Raw genomic sequence first — 18,988 nt, 5'->3', positions numbered from 1 at the left:
ACAGTCTACCCAGGCGCGTCGGGGCATCGTCTTTCTTTCATTTTTGTTTGTGTGTCTTTAACATATACATTTTTAACATATTCAGTTTATCTTGTATGATATAATATAGCCTATTGTTGTAATGGATGCACTGACTGGTTGGCACTCAATTTCGTTGTTGTCCGATCACCCTGCATCCGATCTGCAAGGGAGTCGCTCAAAGAAGTTAAAGCTATGCAAAGCCATCGAGGCTGCTCCCAATTCTGCGGAGCTGTAGACCGGAGCTGATGGGATGACGATGGAGAGACTTGGAGGAGCAGTGGCGGTGGATTCGGGAGGGCTATCAGAAGCGCCCAGGAGGGGGGGGCCCTGCGTGTCTGACAGTGTCAACTACCGCTCCGAAATGCTTCCACTTAAGTGGAGCTATGCAGACCCAACGCACCATGTCGGAATGGCGGAATGTTTGAAAAAAAAGTAAAGTGCCGCTACTCCGACAATTACACGTCAATGTCGGAATGGCAGCATGTAACCAGCGAACACACTGTATTAGCCGCTGTCCTAGCCGCTGCCAATCAACATTCAGTTGTTTATTTTGTCCTGCTCCACATAATTTCACTCAAGGAAGAGACATTTGAGTTGTAATAAAGATTAGGCAAAAATAAATTAGTTGGAACAGTAAGCTGACATGGCAATTAAATAATGATTTACAAAGCCAGAATAGTGAGGCCTATAGCTTAGTGCTAGGCTAGCATGCTACTAAAATGTATCCCTTCAAGAGTAGGTGCAGGAAATAAGAAAAGGTAAGTTTGGATTTAAATGAATCTTTTCTCTTACACCAGTTTAGGAGTTTAAGAATTTGGTAGTAGGGTGATTCAGAATCTGATCATTAAAAATGTATTCTGGTCACTTTGAAGTGTAAGAAAATACATTTGTCTGCCTATAAACCATGTTTTACCTATAAGTCACCAACAAAAAAAATGTCAATTGAGGCAAATACAGAGAAGTTATATTGCAGATGAGTGGGGTAAAGTAAAGATCAATAGACTACCCTAACATTATTTGATTGACTCACTTAAATTACATTGTATAAATTCAAACACTGATTATTATTCTATCTCAACAAATACATGTGCAGTGTTTGCTTTTCTAACAGTTTTACAAAGTTATCACTAAAGTCGGTTGCAGCCTCTAAGGTGTTGAGAAAGAGGCATAGCCTACAAACATGTAAAATGAAGTGATTGGATTAATACAAATTAATTCAAAACATACATTTGATCGAGGCAGGTCTACTATTTTAGTATTTTTCATATACAGATAAGCATAGCTGCCGACAGTTTGACACTTGCTAAGACAAGTATAACAATGTAAAATGATCCTCTTATCTCACATTTTGTGTTGCACTAATAACATCTGCTGTCTCTGAATCTCTACATTTAGTAGAATATTTAAGTTCAAGAACATTTTTCAAACAACAACTTAACCTCAGATTATTTTTGTAGTCCTATCTAATCTCAAACTGTGTGTTATTTGCTCGTCTGAGAACCAGTCCACCTGGTGTCAACAGAAGCATTTGCTAACTTCAGTGTTGACCTGTCATTTGGATGAATTATCTTTATGTTTTGCTGATTACTTGTATCATCACAGTTTCAAGTCTAATAAAGGAAAGATGGTGGAGAATAGTAGATTGAGTTCTTCTCAAAATGCTGGAATAAATTGTATTTGGGTAACAATGGCATGGTGCACATCAGGTTGTTTCCCATCAGGGGTCAGGAATTTGAGGTCAAGTCATCGACAAAGGGAAAAAGTATTGATGTAAAACTTATATAACACAAGTGAACAGCTATATTTACCATTCATTCTCTTGCAGGGAGGGTCTCGTGTATATAAGCGCACTGTGAGGCATTCGCTGGTTTCTGGACAGCGATGGAGAAACTGAAGATTCTGCTTGCTGTTGTCTTATCTCTGGGGACGGCCTCAGCAGCCTCTGTAAGTCTGCTTCAATTTTAATCACAGGCATTCTCGATTTACATGGCGCAATTAATATATTCCATGCATTTAAAATATAAATCAGTTTTTTGGGGGGTGGGGGAGGGAATGAAATCTGTTGTTAATAGAATGTGATAATTGTTAAAATGGTATCTGCCTTCACTCATAATAAGTTCACCCAATCCCCTGTCAACTTTATATAATTGATTAAGTTCAGCATAAGCAACATCTTCTTAAATTCTGCAAATGTCCAATGAATGCAATTTCTCAAAATCACTTATTTTTTCCATTTACAAAACATAAATAGTTTTTTTTTTCTTCCAAAAACTCTTTTAAATGATTTAAGGGGAAAGAAGGTGAAAGGATTGGAGCAAATGTTTTCAAATCTATCCAACCCATTTTGCACAATGTTACAATTTCAGTGTTATTACTAGTCATTTATTGTCTCTCTGTGGTCATTTTGTGGCTGTTGGTGGCCATTTTGGCTCTATTTGTGGTTATTTTGTGCCTCTCTGTAGTTATTTTGTGTCTCTTTGTTGCCTGTTCAGTAATCTATCCATGTCATTGAAGGTCAAAGCTCTTGTATGTCGTGTCTCTAGCTTGGCGTGGTGCAAACAGAAGGCGGCAGTGTTCAAGGAATAAACGTCCCCCTTGGACTTTTCCGCTCTGTGGATGTTTTCAAAGGAATTCCCTTCGCTGCAAAGCCTGGAACATTTGAGAAACCCCAACCTCACCCTGGCTGGGAAGGTGCGTTTAAAACCCTGTCTGACCAAACATTCAATGCGTTATCTGTGTATAGCATAAACAGCAGCTTAGAAATCTCACTTAAACTTTAATACTTTTAAGAAATGAATGATATTGTTTGATTCCCCAGGCGTCCTGAAGGCAACCAAGTTTGCCCAGAGATGTTCCCAGATCAGCATGTTCCAGACTTCCAGTTTTGGTTCTGAAGACTGCCTTTACCTCAACATCTGGGTTCCTCAAGGCCGACAAGGTAGCTTTTTTCTTCTTTGATTTCTCAAATCATTGATACACATGTGCTTGTAAAATTAAATAGCTTGTTCTTTTTCCCAAAGTGTCATCAGATCTCCCCGTCATGATTTGGTTTTATGGAGGAGGCTTCATAGTTGGTGGTTCAATGGGGCCCAATTTTTTAAACAACTATCTGTACAGCGGTCAGGCAATTGCAGACAAAGGTGGTGTCATCGTGGTGTCCGTGGCATACCGTGTGGGAACCCTGGGCTTCCTCAGTACTGGAGATTCTCGCTTACCTGGTAAGAGAAGTTCTTTACATTCAGTAACTGCTGCAAAAAAGTGGGGTATCCTGGATGCCTGTATGTCAGCAGACCTGTTGGCTTTGTTATAATTCTAAAATTTCGTCATCACTACAGGTAACTACGGCCTGTGGGACCAGCATGCTGCCATCGCCTGGGTGAACAGGAACATCCGCTCTTTTGGAGGAGACCCTAGTAACATCACCATCTTTGGAGAGTCTGCAGGTGGAGCTAGTGTCAGCTTCCAGGTGAAATGCTTAAAAGGAACAATGAATGGCTTATCTAGTTTCAACCTTAGTTCAAGAAACATTTCAACCCCCTGCAGTTTTTCAGATTTCTACCCACTCTCCAGTGCAATGGGACTTGAAGGCACTGCAAATAAATTGGGTTATGATATCTGGAATGCTTTTGAAATAAAGCATTCATGAGTTTTCTTATTTTGGCCAATACCTCCAACTCTCAGCGATGGGGTTTAATAAAGATACTAGTTTCAACGTGTACACCCCTAACAACCTTTTCCATTTGACATTTTTTAACCCTCTCACTTCTACTATGTCACAAGTGTCAAGTAAGACCTGAAAAGTGCTATTTCATAAATTATCCATAACCACAGGTGTTAATTGTATATTTTATTTTTGTATTCCTACACAGACTCTCTCCCCCCACAATAAAGGGCTGTTTAAGAGAGCCATCTCCCAGAGCGGTGTTGCATTCTGCCCCTGGGCTATGAACAGGAACCCGCTCAAGACCGCAGAGGAGGTGTGTTATTATTTTATGTCGGAGATGGACCATAAAAAAGTCCTTATTTTTCCTTTATAGTGTAATTTATAGTGTAGGGATTTAAATAGAACTGAATTCCACACAAAATAAAATGTCCTCGCAGTTGCTTTAAAACCTGCTTTATTATCACCATGTGCACAGGTTGCTGAGAAGGTCGGCTGTCCCATCGATGACACGCTGGTGGCCTGTCTGAAATCAATTGATGCTGCAACTCTCGTCATGGCTGCTCCCAGCATCAAAATGGGCTCCCCTGACTGTACGTATTATCTTCTGTCTATCTTACTGCTTCATATAGAATATAACAATCAATCACAATTCAAAACTTATGGTGTAACATGACGTAATGTTTGTGCCACTTTCTCTCAGCTCCCGGGGTGACAAACCTGGTTCTGGCTCCGGTTGTTGACGGAGACTTCCTCCCCGATCAGCCTGCCAACTTGTTCCACAATGCGGCTGATATTGATTACCTGTCAGGGGTTAACAACATGGACGGACACTTGTTCACCACCAAGGACATTTCCTCCATTGGTGACAAGAATGGAGAGACTTCTGTGTAAGTCTGATGATTTGGAAGGCTTTTTGTTTGGTTGGCCCTCAGAGTTTTTTCACTAACCGAGCTCTTTGCCTTATTTGCACTGCAGAGAAGATGTTAAGAGGCTCCTTGCTGCTTATACGAAAGAAAAAGGCCAAGCTGGTTTTGAGGTTGCCTTTGCTGAATATTCGTCCAACTGGGGATCAGCACCCACCCAGACCACCATTAAGAAAGCTGCTGTAGACATTGGGACTGACTTCATCTTCCTGGTTCCTGCACAGACTGCCATCTACCTGCATGCAGCTAACGCCAGGTCAGGCCAACTGCTTCATTCCCTTACCTAACCCTAACCCTTTCTACCTTCATATACATCTACCACCAAATATAGAATCTTTCTTGAAGTGCAATGAACCAAGATGAATGCCATTGTTCAGATCTTGCAGTTCTCCTTCACTGTTTGTTCTTAAACCTATGAATTGACGTACTATAATTTGTAAGCGTTCTGTTATGTCTTTGGAAGTTGAGAGTAAACTTTGCAACTGGCATCGTCATCTTTTTTGACAACAGTAATATCTGACAGATACAACACACTGTGATATCATTCCCAGGTCTGGCCGTACCTTCTCCTACTTGCTGTCCGAGCCCAGTTTGATGGCTGGACCGGGCAAACCCTACAATGACTGGGTGGGAACCGACCACGCTGATGACCTGCAGTACGTGTTTGGAAAACCCTTCACCACACCAAAGGCTTATGGGGACAGACACAGAGACCTGTCTGGCTATATTATCGCCTACTGGACTAACTTCGCCAGAACTGGGTAAATGCATGTGCAACACGAAGTGGACCAGTTTAAGATTATTTGATACGAAATGTGTCATGTGTGTGGTTTTTTCTACTTATTTTTTTTTTACAGAAACCCCAACAAAGGAAACATGCTGGTTCCTGTGACCTGGCCGGAGTTCACCAGCACTGCACACCAGTTCCTGGAAATCAATGCTAAGATGAATGAGAGCTCCGTTGGACAGGAAATGAGGCTACGATTTGTTCGCCTTTGGACGAGTACCATTCCAAACCTCCAATCACATGGTGTCACGGATGCTCAGTGATGAATTTGCATTTATTGCATTTCAAAACCACCAATTATACAACAAATGTAATGATTAGTGAATAAATCAGTCGGGGGCTTACTAAACGTTTCCACTTGACTGCTGGTAGCCTTTATAATCAGCAGTGGATGTTTAATGAACAACTTTGCACTTAATGAATAAATGATAAACCTTGACACAACCTCCAACCCACATCATTTGAAGGGCTTTTAAACATACTGTGATCATCAGCCATCATTTTCTGTCACTGTCATGAGTACTGGAGCAATTAGACGTAAACACAAGAGACTGTAGGCAACAGAAAACTCAGAGATAAGGTTTTATTCAAGGTTTGTGCAGGCAAGGTGAGACTGATTATAGTCAGAACAACAGTTACAGTTACAGTGATGACCTATTTACTATCATTTATCAACCCTACACAGATGATTATATGGTCTAAACAGTATGTGAATTGGCCTTAGAAAGCATATGATGTCCTGTTGTTTTTCTCTTCAGCTGTGCTCACTCCCATGTGGGGCAGATGCTGTTCCCCGCGGGCAGGCAGACAGAACTCTAAAACACCTGCAGCAGCTATCCACACTGATGTGTCAGAAGTGTGCGTGTTTAGAAAGCCTTTCAAATCAATGCAGGTTTTATTACTGTCCCAACAACAGTAAAAAAAACCCACCAACGAACAGATAATCAACACTTCATTTGAAACTGATGTGAAGAAACCTCATTTCATTTGGTATGTTCTTGGTTATGTCCAATACTAGCCTACATTAAACTGCACTTAAGGCTTGATCTTGTGCAATAACTGTGGAGCTCCAATGTCTCCCAATAAAAATCGAAGAAGCCTTTCCTTCTTCACAGTCTAGGTCCAGGAGCTTACAATTAAGAGCATTACTACTAACAGCCTACAAGAGGGCGCATGCAGCTCAGGAGTCAGGCCTTGTCACATTACAGGTTAATTATACAGGCCTACCAAAAAGGCCTAAGTCTTACATTTAAGAAACCATTCAACTTAACAAATCTAAATAATAAAAAACATAATGCATACAACTTATAACTGACATTATCATAACCATACTATAACATTGCCCTATACACTTTATTTCATACTCGAAAGTATGTGAAAACCCCTGGCTGTTTTTATGGTTTGACAAGAATACAGGATCCTTTATCTTATAATATAAACATCCAGATAGAACAAATACCACAGTGATTAATGTGATGCTGTTGTGTTGAGGATACATGAAATGTTTAATTCATTTGCAAAACGTATGCAAATATTCTTGTTACATAAGGCCCATTCAGAACTTTATATTCAATGCTGCTCTCGTGGTTTGACAGGGAAATGAATATGCAGTCTGAAAGTATAAACGTGTATGTGAAATGAGTGAAAGTAAAAACAGGACCAGTGCTTTTATTTTGAAAACTTTAGCAGTTGAACTGATCTGATCTTCAGTAATCTAATTAGCAAGTCTAAATCCAGGCAGGCTGATAGCAGCAGAGACAAAAGAGGGGGCTGACAAATCAAAATTAAGCCTCCATGCCAACACTAGGTGTGGCTTTCTGTCAGATGAAACTAACAGACAGAAGCACCACCAGATTCAGATCCTGCAGTAAGAGCATGTCCCCTGGGAAGCTGGCAATTATTTTTGGGCTGGGAGTAGCTGCGGTGCTTATAATACAAAGTGGAGACCCGCTGGACTCCTGGTACCCGGTATGGCGGGAAACCGGGCTGCTCGCACGCGCGGGGGTGTTCCTCATCGCCGGGGCTTTCCTCTTCACCCTAGGCTGGCTACACGGGTTCCTCTTCGGTCCCCTGGAGTTGCTAAGGGGGCCGGATGATGTGGGATACATCGTCGAGAACGGTCGCTCGAAATCCCAGGCTGCAAACGAGGTCCGCCGCAGAAGGAGAACCGGAGACCTGCCCCCGGTGTATCCGAACGGCTGGTACCGAGTGCTGGACTCACACATGCTGCCGAGGGGAGAGGTCAGGAGTATCACGGTGCTAGGTAGGCTGTGAGATGTACTGCTGGTTAGATAATTACTAAGCCACTTAAGGGTAGTGTAAAAACAAGTATTTGATTATTTACATCAAGCGTGTTTGAATATGCAAATTAGGCTGATTTACATACTTTTTGGGGAGCAGAAGTCTGAGATCCAGTCTGAAGTCAAGTTCAAAATGATTGAGTCAATATTTTTTTGAGAGGGAATTTGAGATATATCTTTGTATCACTCCATAAATCTAAAAACACAAAACACATCTTGCCATAGGAATAATAATAAAATAATGTCCTATGTTTGAAGGATATAATAATACATCAGGCTGTGAGTCACATATGAACAATCCCTTCAGTAAACACCTTTAGTAGATGGGAATTAACCTGGAAAGTTTGTAAGAGACTGACACAAGTTATGAAAAGCTAAATAGCCCAAACTTTTAAGACCAGCTGACACATTATTATAGGGTGTGATGCTTTTAAAGTGCATGTAAATGCAGTAAAAACACGTCCATTAGTGTCTAACCATCATAAATAACACAATTAACTAGGAATAAGAGGTTGTTCAAACATCAAATTGTGTCAAAACGGAGATCTGGTAAGATGAGATGGATAAATGGGCTCAGCAGTGGGGCAGGTAGTGAATGTGCTGACAGTGCACCCCTTTTTGAGGCATCAGATATGTGAGAGGCAGATGGGTGTGTTTACGCTGTGTGAAACTGGAGATGCCGGAGAGGAAATCACTTGCCTTTTTATGTCCTTAATTGCATCCCATAATAGAGTCTTCATTATTGAAATAATTATGAAACATTTGGATTAAATCATCTTTCATCTTCATGCAACAGTGCAATTTAGACACTGCATTTAACCCATCTTAGTGGAAAGCTACATTTGAATGATTATGATTCAGTACCTAAAGTAAATGGTAGAAGGTGCAATTGCTAATACAGAAAATTCACCTCATATTATTTGAAGGTATATTTGAATTAGAAAAAAAAAGGTCATTTTAAGTACTTTAGGCTTTATTGCCTTTCTACCGCTCTGGTATCTGTCAGTTCACCTGGTCTCTGTTGCCAGGTAGCTTTGTATTGTGGCTAATTGCCGGGATACAGAGACAAGTTCATATTACCAGATTTCTTTTTAACTTAAAGTATACATTCTAAACACAATGGCCTACCATCTATGTTAGTTAAGCGATCACGTTCCATGTGTCTTGGAAACGGGAGTGTTTATTAAATCATAATGTAATGGAAGTAATCCAACAATTGTTTTCATCTATAGCTAACTTGTGTTTTGCCAGTGAAATGCTTTACCGTTGAGCTGCAGCAGTAGTATCAGCATTAGCAGTAACAAAACATAGCGTTTTTTTCAGGAATGTCGCCACAGATCGTAGCACTTCAAATACTGAAAAACTATTGTCAGTAAGCCATTGGTTTAATCAACATTGTGTTATCCCATTTATTACAGAGAATCCATGTTCAGACCAAGGATTCTGTTATTTCAATATGATCTGCGGTGGTGGCGAAGTCCATAGGGGCTTGGCCTGGGAACTGGAAGGTCACCAGTTCAAGTCCCCGAAAGACCAAGTGCCACCGTGGTGTCCCTGAGCAAGACACTGGTTACCTACACTGCTCCCCGGGCGCCGTACATAATGGCAGCCCACTGCTCCTAACACTAGGATGGGTCAAATGCAGAGACCGCATTTCGTTGTCCTAGTACTTGTACTCTGTGCAATGACAATAAAGTTGAATCTTCTTCTTCATCTTCTTAGTTTAGGTTTCACTATAAATCAAGTATTTTTCTACTTTTGGATGTCTGCTTGGCAACTACTCTCTTTGTTGTAATGATGCACAGGATCTACTGTAGATCCAGTTTATCCAGCTGGACCTGATGCCAGCAGGAAGGTCTTTGTTCAACCTTATTCCCTGTTGGACAGGTAAGGTCAATGTATTCCTTTTTTGATTACCTGATTTTTAACAGTTGGCCTGTACTTGTTTTGGCTTTCTTTTTTTGTCTCTTAAAGTAGAGAGATATTCTGCCAATTTAAAATCTCTTTTCAGGGCTAGAAAACCTTCAGCAAAATATTTAAGCTTATTACTACTACTACTAATACTGTAGACCTCTTTACTTACCAACTCCTTCATCAGGGGGAGAAGGCCGGAAGGGTGAATGGGATGGGGTTTTTTGGGATGAAGGAGGTAGATATGGTGTTGAGGATAGAGGGCATGGGGGTGGAGACAGCTTCATTCGACCCCGTTGAATTCTCCTATGATCTAAACCTTCCTCAGATGGGGGCCGAGGTGGTTCCCCCAACATTTCAGGTCATTTGATTCCTCTTGTTGCTTGTTATTTTCAGCGGAAACAGATGGTTGACCCAGAAGTAAAATATAAAACCTCCCATACCTGCTTGGTATGCATAAACTCTGTTACAAAGTGTTCATCTATTTCCCACAACGATACCTATGTGGTTTACTTGGGCATTTTTTCATTGACGCACCTGATTTAAAACAGACGTGTTTCCCGTTTTAGATGAGTTATTCCTGTGTTGCTATGCGGAGGGACTGTTTGATCTCTTCAGAGAGTTTCTTTGCGTTAGAGTTCAAAACGGTTTCAAAGAGTGTGTGGAGCTTTCATGCTTCTGTCACATCACCCGGCATAAATAAACGCGCAGTATATGAAAGGTTTCCTACCTGAAAAAACGTATCCACTGGTGAAGAGACAGCTGCTCTTGGGGAGCGGATATGCATACAGCTTCGCTTAAAATAATTAAACTTTTAACCGAAAAATCTTATCAGCTGTATTTGCCATAAAATGCCCCATCTATGAAATATTTTCTAAACAATCAAAACAGTTCACTAGATGTGTTTTGTGTGTCTAAAAAACAGATTTCTAACTAATAATGATAAACAAAAGCAGTAAATCCTCACAGTGTTTCTTGAGAATCCATTTTAAGTTGACTACTGACCATAAGAATAACAGATCCAGTCAATCAAAGCTGCTGTCAATTCTGTTATGTCATTAACAGGAGTCGCTTAGTATCATGACGGTTAATCCTCTGAAGCTTAATAGTAGTGAAAGCTTGACTTGGCTTTTTTTTTTTGCCAAACTAATCTTCCCACTGTCAAGAATGAATGGTCATGCTTTTGACAAAAAGTAAATAAATTACAATGGATTTTGTGATTTAAAACAACATCAAAGAATGCTAAATATGTAAATTGCCATGTGAAAACTCTTAATATTGATGCACATTTTAAGAATCCTGATCATTTGTTCACTTGTTAGCTTCTCTAGATAGCAGATTTTCAGCAACCACTAGTGTTTTAAAGCTTCTACACACTCAACCTGGTACAGGCTCTGTATTAGACAACCTCTTGGTCCATGATGCTTAATATAATGTAGAAAATTGTATATGATCTGGTGCTTTCACCCCTCTTTCAGTACACGTTTTTCCTGCATCCCCCTCTCCATTTTACTGTCCCACATTCATTTGAACCAAATCCAAACTTAGCTCTCTCTAGGATCTGCGTCCTGCCGTGAATAACTGCAGCTCCTTGCTCTTAACTTTTCTGTGCAGTCATCCATTTGCATCATGTATTAAATTCTGCCTTGTCTGTCTTTTGCCCGTTGCTGCTGCGATACATTACGCTGTGGTTCAGTTCTGCCTCTCAACAGTCTGGGGTCGGCAGTGCAGTGCTGTCTCACCCTTCATTTGGATTTCTTAGAATTTGTTTCTGGAGAGTAGCCTGACTAGGCACTGCTAGAGCTGGCTCAGGGGTAACGCTGGGACACACGCTCTCCACCTATGCTAATCTGGGAGAAATCTTAAGAGTGTAGGTCAGCCAAAGGTCAAGCCAAAAACAGGAGAGACAGGAGGACGACATTTTAACATGTGCTGTGTGACCGTGCATGGATTCAGCACGCACCATGCAAAGTGGGTGCCATGCCACACTGTGCTGTAATCCTTGTCCTGGTTGAGTACAACGGTTGAGTTAGGGTGGTGAGGGGCAAAATAAGCATTTGAAGTGACTTAAATGAATCATGTTAATAGCCACTATGTATTGAATTTGAAAATCCATGCACACCTAGCCCAACTAATTATACTTTACTCGTTTTACCATAATAGTTGCATTTGCTACAAACGAAACAAAGGCCATTTTAATAATTACACACATTTTCCAATTCTACTCAGAGGGGTTTTCATTATTGATGAAGTCATTTAAAAAAATTGTCACACATAATAAAAAGAAATCCAATCACTGCAACATTTGATTCAGACTTTGGTTGCACTCAATACATTTCAAATAAAATGTATTTGGGGCCAGTTAGCTTGTAACCAATTATATCATTTTAAAACAGCAGTCGCTGCAGTCCACACAGTGACAAAGCAAGTCTACACTATCTCTGTTTGCCAGTCGCCTCTATAGTAACAGGCTTCATTAAAAATAATTGGAGTAACCTTTTATAAGAGTCTTTAAATATATTGTATGGATAGTTGCTTTTGCCTGTCTAATTTAAATCCTCTCATTAATTTCCCATGGAGAATCCTTTTATGGAGCCTCATGCCTACTATTATTCTTTATTGTAATTAATATTTACCCTAGTACGGTTGGGCAATACGTTTTATGTGCTCCAACAAATTAACAAACCATTAAATTGGCAAAATAAATGAAAAAATCACCCAAAAAATCAACCAAAGCAAATCGTAAAAAGTATTTGCCCAATCCTATAACCTACCTCTTAGAATACCACTGAATTCCAATTAGTGGCAGCTCATTCATTAAAATGTATGTCCCTACTGTCATGAATCGCTGTAGGTGAGCAGGTGGCAGTGTTTCGGGGCCAGGATGGGGAAGCCTACGTGGTGGATGCCTACTGCCCTCACCTGGGTGCCAACCTGGCTGTGGGAGGACAGGTGGTGGGGAACTGCATAGAGTGCCCGTTTCATGGATGGCAGTTTCGGGGAACGGATGGCAAGTGTGTGAAGATCCCCTACGCAGAAAAGGGTAGGAGTTTCGTGGATAGTAAAAATTGACTTGCAATGTCTCAGTGCTATTGGGCCCTAATTGGGTGGATTTTATCTTATACATTCATTGTCTTGAAATAAAAACATGCATTACTTTTTCTAAAAGAATGAAGGCCTTGCAATTGGCTAGTGCTACTTGTCCTGAAGGGGATGCTATAGGACATCTTGTAACAGTTGTCTTATGTTGAGAGTGTAAAATTAAAGAGATTGGTCCTACAGTTAGACTAGCAGAAAGGTTGAAGATCGAAAAATGAAGAACTAGATTCATATTTGAATTTTTACAGCACATTTGAAAGTATTTTGTCTAAAACTGGGCATCAGTTTGTGTCAAAAGTAAAAAGATGTGCCCCAAATAAATATCTTACATACTCCCAGGAGCATGAATATGATTAGTTACCCACAATTAATGTTCTATAGTATTGAAACACAAGCTGAAGATATCTTAGAATCAGTAAACAGACTGTATGGAGAGGACAATGTGAAATACTACCAGTTTTAAAGTAGCTATACATGTTGACTAAACTCTGAACCCATCAGCTAAAGCTTTGACCATTATTTAGCCTCTGGGGGCAACGACTATATTACAAGAGTTCCAATGCAGCCACCATAGAAGAGGGAGTCTACAGATGTTGGGAGAGGAAGTCCGTACTACACTGGCGATAAAACGGAAACCAGAATGCTCACATTACCTACATGTTGTCCTATTTCCTACAGATTCCTGTTTAATATGCAGATTCAGAGATAACATGTTGATTAAAGAGACCGTCTTTGGTTTGTCTTCCAGTGCCAGAGTTTGCCAAGGTGCGCATCTGGCCCAGCTGTGAGCTCAACGGGCTGGTCCTGGTTTGGTTTCACTGCGATGGAGAAGATCCTCAGTGGCTGGTCCCGGAGCAGCAGGAAATTACAACGGGAGAGTGGGTGTACCGCGGGAGAACTGAACACGCTATCAACGCTCACATACAAGTAGGTGCATTTGTGGATGGATGTGTTGTTACTTACATGAATAGGATTTAGAGATTTTAAATAGAAACCAATTTATTAAGGAAAAGAAGGGGCTTTTCTACTTTTACCTAACTTTTAACTCTTTCATGGTCTTCCAACTTTAGGAGATTCCTGAGAACGCAGCAGACATCGCTCACCTCGGTCACCTTCACACGCCGGCCATTGTCAGCGGAGTAGATCTGCGATACACCAACAGCAAAACCTGGGAATTCCTGCGGCATGACTGGAAGGTAAGGAGCTCACATGGTGGTCCTTTAACAGTCCTCATAGTTTTTAGGATGCCAGATCATTTCTCAACATTCAAAAGCGTTCAACACACTCTTCAATCGGGTTGATTCTACTCAGACTGTACAGAATACATGTTTTTTAGGAGGATGAAGTTCTTCTGATTGGTGTATTTCTGTGTTTACATGCCATTGTGTGTACTTATGTATGTGTTTTTATTCAAGGTTCATTGGGAGCCAGAGGCAGAGCCCAACAAGCATTGTTCTCAGATGTTAGTGAAACATGCTCTTACTGTCTTCGGATGCACCTGGCCTCTTCTGGATGTCAGTGTTTTGGCCAGACAGGTACAGTTCAAACGTTTTAAATTCTATTGACGGCATAATCATTAAACTTCTCCACGATTTGATCAGAAATGTAAATGGATTTCACCCAAATTTATAATGTTTCACCTCAACTCAAGAAAACAGAACTTTTATTCCTTAAATAACTTTAAATATAGTTAAAATGAACATGGTTTCTGGCTTTTGTGAAAGATTTGCAACCTTTAAGTGTTCATAAAAAGAACCCAAAGGACACGAACAGAGCGTTTTATAACTAAATATAAAACACCAGTGGCTTGAATACCAAATAAGTACTGAACATGCTTTAGTTTTGCATGTAACATTAGCAATTACTATGCAGTCCTTGCCTTTTCTTAATCTTGTTTACCCAGCTGCAATGATCTGACATGTGGCTCTGTTGCAGGTGGGTCCAGGAGTCGTGTTTCTGCTGATTGAACACAGCTTCTTGGGCCGGGGCGTTATCCTGCAGTGTGTGACTCCAGTGGAGCCTCTGCTGCAGATTGTCACTCACACCATCTTCTACCAGTCTAATATCCCTCCTCTGGTCCCCAAATTCATCCTCAAAGGAGAGTCCATTCAGGTAAAGCACACACTCACCTTTTACTGTGAATATCATACTGTATAGTCCGTCATGTTATATATGCTGCTACATCCAACCGTACGACAAAGATGAACTGCATGAATGAAGTGCATTTAGACTTTTGCTAGTACGTGTATAATTCAGGATTGCATTGACGGGATGGGATCATTGTGTGCTTTTGCCTCTCACGCCGCCTTTGGTTGAGTCCTGCCTCCTCGTTGCCACCAGAAGTAACACCACACATTCACAGAGAGAGGTGTAAACAGCCCTCGCTAAACTCGATAATTGGCCGTGTGGGGAAGTGAAAGAACACAGTCATGGTTTTGAAAGAAAGGAAATCTAATTCATTGGTGATTGTGTTTCTAATTCACAGTCCTTTATCGTGGTGGAGTCACTAGCATTTTTTTGTCTACACAAGGACAATTTATCTGTCTTTGCTGTTGAGATGTGTATCATTCTGTCACCTTAAAAGGGCCATATAATGCATTTTAGGGGTTTCCCGATCCTGTAGTGTGTTTTGCGCATGTAAATGGTCTGATAAGGCTCCAATCTGCATGCTCCCTCCTTTGTTTACTTCCGGGACACTACAGTATGTAACACTTGCACATCTATTGGCTGGCGCTCCATCACATTGTACGTGATAAGGGTTCGTGGCAGCTAACCAATCAGAGCAGACTGGGCTCTGGTTTCAGACAGAGGGTGAAAAGATGAGAAAAATAAACACCTTTTTGAACATTAATCATGTAAACATGTCAAAGTAGAGGCACAAAACACAAATATGAACCTGAAAATGAGCATAATAGTGGATCAGTAGATGCTTTAGGTTACTTTAATTGACAAAAAGCCAAACTTATCAAATGTAAATCGCAAGCAACTGTAAATCATGAGAAGAAATATACGATATTATTTTGGCATTCACACAGTGCAATTTTGGAGGACATTTCAAGAGGTGGAGTGAAATGCCAAATCCTAGCAACTGATGGAGTAACTGTGGCGTGACATTTAATCAACAACACTTCACACAGAAATCCCTGCTGATATATTATAATAAATCAAATCCTACAATAAGACAGGAAACAAATACAGATGGCTGCCTCCTCATTATGTAAGTGAAAGTCAGTTCCGTTTTAAATCTTCTGAAAATGGGCCACCTGCTGATTATCAAGTGCTCATGGGAAGTTATGACGAAGTGCTGGGAGCAAACACAAACATGTTTCTAATGTGACACGAATCACAACTGTGTCCACTGACCTTCCTCAACCTGTCTTATTTTTTTGAGTCTAGTTCGAGCGGGACGTAATGATCTGGAACAATAAGAAGTACATTTCCAAACCTCTCCTCGTGAAGGAGGACTCAGCCATCCAGAAGCACAGGCGCTGGTTCAGTCAGTTCTACAGCGACAACAGCCCTCGGCTGCGACACCAGCGTGACACTTTGGACTTTTGATCTCCCTGAATCACAGGAGGAGAGATCAGCGGAGAGATGTCAGGTCAGACCAGGGTTGACATCAATCAGAGGTGTCAGGGGAGGAAGTCTTGGCTTGGATGTTTTAACTGTCATATATAATAAATGAAAGGAGGATGGACCTGTTTCTGGGCTCTTCTGAAAGCCTGAACCTTAAATTACCCTTCTTTCAGTCTTACTGAAGTTGCTTGTATCGATCTACAGCTTTATACACAAGTGCCTACAGCTGTCATGTCCCCTGGTTGGACTGGAATGAATATAATATTATTTATAATGTAATAAGTGACTGAACCTACAAAGCAAGCAATACTGAGATCACCACTATTGCCTCGTTTATAACTTGTCAGAGCAATTTTACTCTGCAACATGTGAATGATTACCTTTACTGTGATACATGTAGTAACTGTATTCTTCTTAAGTGACTTTCAAGCAGTTTTCTTCGAATGTTTTATATGGGTTAATATATAAACCTCTATTTTGAGTTTAGGGGAAACTGCTGTCATGTGATTCGATATGTTTGTCTCTCACTTTGGCTTTATCTTCTTCTGCCACAGGTATAACGGCAGGTGTGTTTGTTGTTTAATTGATATCTCAGGTTACTCAACAGTTGGCTGATAGGGATTATTTAGAAAAAAGCTGTATCGAATGACAACTTTAAGGCTTTTCCTTCAACGTCGATTCCTCATCTCTCATAACAATCTTTAGGATTTTGGGTCGTCATGACCCAGTGGGAATTATGAGTTGGGGTGAAAAATAGATTAGCAGTACTGCTCCATGGGTTGACTGTTCTTTCTGAGAAATAATTACAATTACAAAGTTAATTCAAACATTAAAAGTGTTTCGCAATTTGTAAATGGATTAAGCAAAAAAAAAAAACATCATTCTGAGTAAAGTTGATAGAGGTGAATTTTATCCTCCTTTCCCATAAATCCGACAACAATCACAGGTGACCCGAGCCTGATGAGCTCATTGCAACGTAACCCAAATGTTACAATTCATTTTATTTATTAAACAAAAACACATATCGCACCAGAGCGGACAACACTGCATCATACGGACCTGGATTTTCGTAATTTTACTAAAACAACATGATGATGCTTTAGAGAAGACTTGAAACAAGCGATTGAGATCATGAACTCATAGGGAAAATGTTTACTGAGGTCATAAATCAAGTGAGAAATCAGCAAATTTTCTCATAGACTTCTATACTATCTGATTCGCCCCCTGCTGGACATTAGAAGAACTGCAGGTTTCATGCAATTCACATCTCACACCATAATGATATGATATTTTTATAGCTGTTTCAGGGACTCAAAGTCAGTACAAACAAATATCATCAACAGGCATGGATTGATAGGGCGGGGGTACCTGCAAGTATGTGCAATAATTTTACTCTAAATGTTTTATTTATACGTGTGTCTTTTATTGACAAATGCACAATGAAACCCTTTATTTAAAATGAGTGTAAAGCTAAACTCTGATCATTCATGTTCCTCTTACCACACTGTTTGGGTATTATTCCATGATGTTTCCATCACTGCTCTGGCAAGTCTACATATAAGACATCAGTGTCTCTTTATTTACTCCCAGCAAACACTGGTGACTCCGTCCTAGTGATGACTGCAATGCTTCAAGGCTTTATTGAATAAAACTAGTGTGCAATAATCTTCAGTTGCCATGGGTGATTGGGGCTGATTATGTTGGATTGCTCGGCATTACATTTTAAAATCCGAAAGAGAAGACGCAATACAAAGCAATGTAAAAAACCCTCACAGTACTTGAGGTTAATGTCAGATGATCTATGTTCCCTCTCAATATTAAGATGTATTTTTGTCACTGGCTGATCTCTATATGTATTGATTATTTAAATATGCAGAATAAATCTGTCTAATGTGTTTTGCTGGTGCATTTTTCAACTCAAAAGCTTTTCATTTCGCTGAATGCAATAGTGTGTTTAATTAAGCGGAATAAGGAAATGTGTTTTTATTACTTGTCCAGTGGCACTTTTGTGAGGCTTGTATTTTATGCTAAGCACTCCTTATCTGTGAATGTGCTTATCTTATCTGGGTTTATGGTGCCTTTTGTTCTACTGAAGCATTACATCAACATTTGGCTCACTTGAGCTTTTTCCAGGAAGAGAGCAGACTTGGTAAAATGAGGAAACATTGAGTGTGCGTTAGGGCTGTGTTAAAGGCAAAAGAGTATTTTTAACTAAAGGATGGCTGAGGCAGTAGTCCTTGAAACCCAGGAGGAAGGCGTTGTTACACTCAAAGCAAAGCACCTGGGAGCTACAGAAGAGACTTATTTAGGAGTTTTCTACACCACGAGGAACAGGCAGGAAGACGAGAGCGAGTCGGTCGTACAGCCTCTGTTGCAGCACAAACAGCAGAATCACAAAACAGACACGCAAAGGGCACCAGATGGGGCTGACCCAAAGACATCTGTTCCAGAAGAGCTGGATTTGGCTGTCAGGCGTGAGCCCAGCTGCAGTGGAAGTGTCAGGAGTTTGTGCAGTGACAGCAGTGGGCACGAATGCCCCATCTGCAACGAGCTGTTCGACTCTCACTGTGTTACCTTCCTCAACTGCAACCACGCATTGTGCCACCAATGCACAACTGGCATCATGATACGGGCAAAGGACCAGAGCCGGCTGCAGTGCCCCTTCTGTCGACAGACCACCCCGTTCCCGCAGTGGGAGATCAGGAGG

At 40.7% G+C, this 18,988-nt stretch overlaps 2 protein-coding genes across 2 annotated transcripts; both read left to right on the top strand.

Moving 5' to 3' along the window:
* Positions 1-1,826: 1,826 nt before the first annotated feature.
* LOC134868550 (bile salt-activated lipase-like) lies at positions 1,827-5,843 on the top strand. The gene is made up of 11 exons (XM_063889776.1): positions 1,827-1,965; positions 2,565-2,712; positions 2,840-2,959; positions 3,042-3,239; positions 3,357-3,487; positions 3,891-3,998; positions 4,161-4,275; positions 4,386-4,572; positions 4,661-4,864; positions 5,160-5,369; positions 5,466-5,843. Exons 1-11 carry the CDS (start codon positions 1,903-1,905, stop codon positions 5,656-5,658), a joined length of 1,677 nt encoding a protein of 558 aa, XP_063745846.1. The 5' UTR covers positions 1,827-1,902; the 3' UTR covers positions 5,659-5,843.
* A 1,427-nt stretch (positions 5,844-7,270) lies between these two features.
* Positions 7,271-18,145, top strand: zgc:92275 (cholesterol 7-desaturase nvd). Its single transcript, XM_063890023.1, has 7 exons — positions 7,271-7,658; positions 12,461-12,649; positions 13,454-13,632; positions 13,776-13,901; positions 14,121-14,240; positions 14,641-14,817; positions 16,102-18,145. The coding sequence occupies exons 1-7, from the start codon at positions 7,271-7,273 to the stop codon at positions 16,261-16,263; spliced, it is 1,341 nt and encodes a 446-aa protein (XP_063746093.1). The 3' UTR covers positions 16,264-18,145.
* The last annotated feature ends 843 nt before the right edge of the window (positions 18,146-18,988 follow it).

The sequence above is a fragment of the Eleginops maclovinus genome, chromosome 8 (genome assembly GCF_036324505.1).
Source record: "Eleginops maclovinus isolate JMC-PN-2008 ecotype Puerto Natales chromosome 8, JC_Emac_rtc_rv5, whole genome shotgun sequence".
In the NCBI taxonomy this organism is placed as follows: Eukaryota; Metazoa; Chordata; class Actinopteri; order Perciformes; family Eleginopidae; genus Eleginops; species Eleginops maclovinus.
Note: the sequence above shows the minus strand (reverse complement) of the source record. Positions and strands in the feature narration are given on the sequence as shown.

Bases quoted from the DNA above. Each gene is read 5' to 3' on its own strand.
- LOC134868550 (XM_063889776.1), top strand. From the start codon at position 1,903: ATGGAGAAACTGAAGATTCTGCTTGCTGTTGTCTTATCTCTGGGGACG. The intron at 2,960-3,041 runs GTAGCTTTTTTC...TTTTTCCCAAAG, and splicing joins GGTTCCTCAAGGCCGACAAG to TGTCATCAGATCTCCCCGTC. The intron at 4,276-4,385 runs GTACGTATTATC...ACTTTCTCTCAG, and splicing joins CAAAATGGGCTCCCCTGACT to CTCCCGGGGTGACAAACCTG.
- zgc:92275 (XM_063890023.1), top strand. From the start codon at position 7,271: ATGTCCCCTGGGAAGCTGGCAATTATTTTTGGGCTGGGAGTAGCTGCG. The intron at 13,633-13,775 runs GTAGGTGCATTT...TTCCAACTTTAG, and splicing joins CTATCAACGCTCACATACAA to GAGATTCCTGAGAACGCAGC. The intron at 13,902-14,120 runs GTAAGGAGCTCA...TTTTTATTCAAG, and splicing joins TCCTGCGGCATGACTGGAAG to GTTCATTGGGAGCCAGAGGC.